At 35.1% G+C, this 6,000-nt stretch overlaps 1 protein-coding gene across 1 annotated transcript in view; it reads right to left on the bottom strand.

Moving 5' to 3' along the window:
- UBR1 (ubiquitin protein ligase E3 component n-recognin 1) overlaps window positions 1-6,000 on the bottom strand; it is a 133,268-nt gene that overhangs the window by 53,809 nt on the left and 73,459 nt on the right. The window contains exons 21-23 of the mRNA XM_007081724.2: window positions 5,122-5,246; window positions 2,546-2,598; window positions 663-765 (exon numbers count right to left, since the gene is read on the bottom strand). Of these exons, the coding sequence (XP_007081786.2) occupies window positions 663-765; window positions 2,546-2,598; window positions 5,122-5,246 (281 nt within the window). The remainder of the gene's footprint in view (window positions 1-662; window positions 766-2,545; window positions 2,599-5,121; window positions 5,247-6,000) is intronic.

Genomic DNA, 6,000 nt, shown 5'->3' with positions numbered 1-6,000 from the left:
TCAAGATTTTAGTTCCCATTCTTTCAGTCAACAATATTCATCTCGTGCCTATTATATTCAGGGCATTGTACTGTGGCCTGGAAATTATTCATTTTGTAAGGACGAGTCCAGACATCACCGTAAGTGATCAAACTTAACATCACCCTTAATGGGACAAATACACATCATGTGCCTGATTTGATACAACGTATTATCTATATAATATTTTACCCCAAAACATTTAATTTGAATCTAATCATGAGAATACAATCAGATACATTCAGAATGTAGGATATTCTAAAAGACCACTAGCCTATACTCTACGTGGCAATGGCATATTATAAAATGGCAATATTATGAGAGACAAAAAAGGCAAAAACATCATCCTAAATTAAAGGAGATTACAGAAACATGACACCAAATAAAGTGCATGATCCTTAACTGAATCCTCCTCCCCATGAGACCGGGATAAAGGATATTTTTGGTAAATCAGAAAAATTTAAATACTGCCTGTATACTAGGTAACATTACTGATTCAATTTTAATTTCTTGGGTGAGATAATGGCCTCTATTAATGAGAACCAATATAAAACTATAGAAAAAAAAAACCACGAAATTTCCTGCAGAGTTAGAAAGCATAAAGCATTTTAGGCTTATTTACTGAAGAGGATATCCTTTCCTACCTTGCTATGTTGCGTTTTGGAATAATGATAAAAGTACATATTGAAGTCTTTCAATGATTCATCTCTCAGTTCATAAACTCCATGGCCTGATACACCTGGTTTCCTAAACGGACAGAAAATACAGAGATGAACTGCAGGGTTTCTACAGTATACAATACTGACAAAATAAGAACCTAAACAGTAATTAAAACTCAAACTCTAGAAGAAATAATCATATCTCAATCAGCTTGCTTAAACTGAAATGAGAAATTTCATTCCAATAGTAAAACTAAAAACCTATATGGCAAGCTCAAAGTCCTGATAACAGCTCAGTTGTGTTTCATAATTAAGAAATTTAAACAAATTTGAGCAAGTTTATTTGATATTTTACAGACCTGATCTCTGACTTATTTCGCTTAGCCTTATACTCTCTAGCTCCATCTATACTGTTGCAAATGTCAAGATTTCATTCTTTCTTAGGACTGAATCATGTTCCAGTGTATAATATATACCATGTCTTCTTCATCCATTCATCTGTCTATGGACACTTGGACTGCTTCCATAATTTGTCTACTGTAAATAATGCTGCAAGAAACATAAGGGTGCACGTATCCATTTGAATTAGTGTTTTTGTACTTTTTGGTAAATACCCAGTGTGCAATTACTGATTGTAGGGTAGTTCTACTTTTAACCTTTTGAGGAACCTCCATACTGTTTACACAGTGGCTGTACCAGTTTGCATTGCTACCAACAGTGCAAGAGGGTTCCTTTTTCTCCATAACCTCACCAACACTTGCTGTTTCATCTATTTTTTATGTTGGTCATTCTGACCATACTGTTTTGATTACTATAGCTTTGTAGTATACCTTGAAATCAGGAATTAGGACACCTTCAGCTTTTTTTTCTTTCTCAAGATTGCTCTGGGTATTTGGGGTCTTTTGCGGTTCCATACAACTTTTAGTATTATTTGTTCTAGTTTTGTGGAAAATGCTGTTGGTATGTTGACAGGGATTGCATTGAATCTATAGATTGCTTTGGATAATATGGAGATTTTAATAATATTAACTCTTTTAATCCATGAGCATGGAATATTTATTTGTTCATCTTCTATTTCTTTCATCAATCAAAAACTTAACTATTAATAGCCCACTACTGGTTAGGAACCTTACTAATAGCATAAATAGTCAATACATGTTTTGTATGTTAAATGTATCATACACTATATTCTCACAAAAAGTAAGCTAGCAAAAAGAAAATGTTAAGAAAATCATAAATGAGAAACTACATTAACAGTACTATACTGTACAAACTTCACGTGTAAGTGGACTCATGCTATTTGAACATGTTGAAGGGCCAAGTGTACTTACTATTTAAGTCACTTAATATCATGAATCAGTATTTCTCATATACTTTCCAAAAATACTCATTTTTTAAAATTAATTAATTTTAATATAATTTATTGTCAAACTGGCTAACAAACAGTGTGTGAAGTGGGCTCTTGGTTTTTGGGATAGATTCCCATGGTTCATCGCTTACAGACAACACCCAGTACTCATCCTAACAAGTGCCCTGCTCAATGCCCATCACCCATTTCCCCTCTCCCCCACCCCAACCCACCTTCAGTTTGTTCTCTGTATTTAAGAGTCTCTTATTGTTTGCCTCCCTTCCCCCATGGTCTTCTACTAAGTTTCTTAACATCCACATATGCAAAAATACTCATTTTTTTCAACAAACACATTACTCAGTGCTTAACTGTGTGCCCTTCATTTTCACCCTTTTTCATCTGTACTCCATTCTTGCTCTTAGGAGTTCAGGCAAGGACTTCAGAGCTTCTACAAATATCCAATGTACAATACCAAAGATTGGTCTACTTCCCAAAATAAGCATAAATATTAAGTACTTACTTAAATGTGGCCACTTTGTTTATGACATTCTCTAATCCAGTTTCATTATTTTCCTGTTGAAACAATATTTTTGTCATTTTTACCTTCATGCAATGACTTTTCCTTCTCTTACTGTGAACTGCAATACATTTCAACAGCATTCCTGAAGTACTTTATAAACAATAAAAAAAGATCAACTTCCAGTATAAAAAAATTGGGTCTGAAACCAATTGTTTTGAGGAACCAATTTCTTAACAGAAATAAGATCTATAAATAAACTACTTAAGGAAGAAATTTTATCTAAATTTGCCCTCATATACATTTATGTATATAAACACACAAACACACACCCAACAGTTCAAAGAAAAAGAGCTCAGGGTGCCTGGCTGGCTCAGTCAGTGAAGCATGTGACTCTTGATCTAGGGGTTGTGAATTCGAGCCCCAGGCTAGGTGTGGACACTACTTAAAAAAAAAAAGAAAAAGAGTTTTCCTTATTTATTATGTTCATCACCCACATCATTTAAGGACATGCCCATGCTGTACCAATACCTAAAACCAAGGTCATAAAATAAATGGAATCTACAGCCAAACACATGTAGATGTCCAAATGTAGTCTGGCTTCTGCATTATAATAATTTTCTGATTGGCCAGGACTTTTCCTTGATCGAGGAATTTTTTTTTTTTTAACGAAGTCATTTAAAATCAGGATAAGAACATAGTTGAGATACTAAAGTAAGCACATAATAATTTTGCAAAAATTGAGGCATTTAACCTCCTTTTAAAATAACGCACATAGTAGGGGGACTAGGTGGCTCCGTCACTTAAGCGTCTGACTCTTGATTCTGGCTCAGGTCATGATCCAATTTGTGAGTTCAGGCCCCGCGTCTGGCTCTGTGCTGACACTGCAGAGCCTGCTTGGGATTCTCTCTCTCTCTCTGCCCTTCCTCCTGCTTGTGCTCCCTCTTTCTCTCTCTCAAAATAAATAAAATAAAATAAAATAATGCACTTGGGATAAGCAATGAAGTTAGGGTATGCCTTAAAGCATTCTTCTTGCAAAGTATGATATGTATATCACTAGTGGTGTATGAAATTATTTTATGTTATACAGTTATATATTTTTAAAATTGTGAATAGTTACTCACTTATTTTAATACATATTAGAAAAAAAATCCAGAAACTAAACCTATTTCACTGATAGTATTGCTTAGAAAGATGCCAAGAAAAATGTAAATTAATCTTAAAATGTATTAATAATTATAAAATGGGTAGATGGATATGTAGAAATTATGAAGGTGATATGCCAAATGAGTCTGAGAATCAATTAACAATAAAACTGGAAAAAGGGGTACCTAAGTGGCTCAGTCAGTTAAACATCCACTTTAGCTCAGGTCATGATCTCGCAGTTTGTGAGTTCGAGCCCCGCATCAGGCTCGACAGCTCAGAGCTTCGAACCTGCTTCAGATTCTGTGTCTCCCTCTCTCTCTCTGCCCCTCCCTTGCTTGTACTCTCTCAAAAATAAACATTAAAAAAATTTAAAAACAAACAATAAAACTGGAAAAAGATACAAATATTTTTTTAGGAAAAATGACCAACAGTCAAAATTTATCTCTATTCTATTTCTCTGGAAAACCTTGATAGATAAGTCCAATTCTCTTTTAAGAATCATTGTTCTAATTCATAATTAAATCCCAGAAGAAAAAATATGAGACCCATAATCTTTTTTATTTTTTTATCATTTTTTTAACATTTATTTTTGAGACAGAGAGAGACAGAGCATGAACAGGGGAGGGTCAGAGAGAGGGAGACACAGAATCTGAAACAGGCTCCAGGCTCTGAGCTGTCAGCACAGAACCCGATGCGGGGCTTGAACTCATGGACCGTGAGATCATGACCTGAGCCGAAACCGGACGCCCAACCGACTGAGCCACCCAGGCGCCCCGAGACCCATAATCTTTAGGACTATTACTTCAATTGTCAGCAAATACAAAAACTTAAATATCACCTGTGGCCATGAGACTGCACTCTGCAGACCTCCAGTCAGAGGCAACAGAGATACTAATGCAGGCTCACTGTGGGATAGAGGGGAAGACATCAAGCCTGGATGGGATTACCCAGCAGTCTAGAATGCTTCTATCTAACCTTCCTTTCTTCTTACTTTCACCTGGAATCAATTTTGCCTCACAGTCTGATGGCTCCCAAGCTTTTCCAAGCTTCCTCACCATTTTCTCTCATACGTACTGTTCCTAATAAATTCTTAAATGTTTTGTCTTAGACATCTGCTTCTCAGAAGATCCAGACTAATATAACTCTAATAGTCTCAGTATTTCAAGGAGGCCCCTTTTCTCTGGAGAATTTTTATTTTGAGGTAAGCAAAAGCCAAGAAGTTTCTTGCTCTAAGATGTTTTCCAAATAGCCATAATATTTCGAAAATGTTTCCTAATGCCCAGAAGTCCAGAATTATTAAAGTTTATACCACTAAAGAATGAATAGTTGTAGATCTGCAAAATTCATTAAATAAATTTTCCTAAAACTTCAAAGTAGTTTTGTTTCCAATTCCAAAAAAAGAAAAACAACAACAACAACAATGCTGGACTTACATTCTCAGGTAAATTTTTGGCAATGGCGCTATGTGGCATGGGTTCAATACAAAGCAAGTGAATAATTTCTCTCATTGTGACCTCTTCTTTGGTTACATTTCCCACGCCAGGTACATAACGCTCACCTAATACAAACAATGAAAAGAAAAGTAAAACAATCAATTGTTTTCTACTTAAATCTCTTCTACCAGGAACACTTAATACACAGAATACTGCATTAAGTCTATGAGACAGGGACCAGAAATTATTTGGACATATTCCTAAATCTGAACAAAAGTCTATTTGCTAAAAGACAGAGGAAGAAAAATGAAGAGATCCAAAGAACACAGGCCTTCTCTTAACCTATACACACACACACACACACACACACAGAAGTATATGTACACATACTCACACATTATAAACAAGGCCCCTCAATTAAATTAGCATGTGTTTCTAATACTAGAAAAAAGGCTGATGGCATTGAAAGACTACTGGCCATCAGTGAACAATAGCTTTTCTTTCAAGATCTTCCTTGATTTTGTTTATACTTGTTATTTAAGACAGAATAAGGTGAAAACCCACAAACAAGATACTTAAATATGTTGTTATGGATTAAATGACAAAACAGTAATATGTATCAGGAATGACTGGTGTTGCTAAAATGCCCACATGACCATGTTTCCATTTTTCATCTCAATAAACTGCCAAACAGAGAGAGAAAATAGCTAAATTAACTATGGGAACTGGTGTTGAAAGCATCTAATTCCCATTGTCTTAAGAAGGCCTATGGTATCTGGCCTTATGTCACCACTGATTTGTAATATATAAACTCTTATGATATCTATAACAAAGTTATTACACAGGCAGGAAACTTCTGCCTAAGAGATTTGATAAAGT

The sequence above is a fragment of the Panthera tigris genome, chromosome B3 (genome assembly GCF_018350195.1).
Source record: "Panthera tigris isolate Pti1 chromosome B3, P.tigris_Pti1_mat1.1, whole genome shotgun sequence".
Lineage (NCBI taxonomy): Eukaryota > Metazoa > Chordata > Mammalia > Carnivora > Felidae > Panthera > Panthera tigris.
This window is presented reverse-complemented; position numbering and strand designations above follow the sequence as displayed.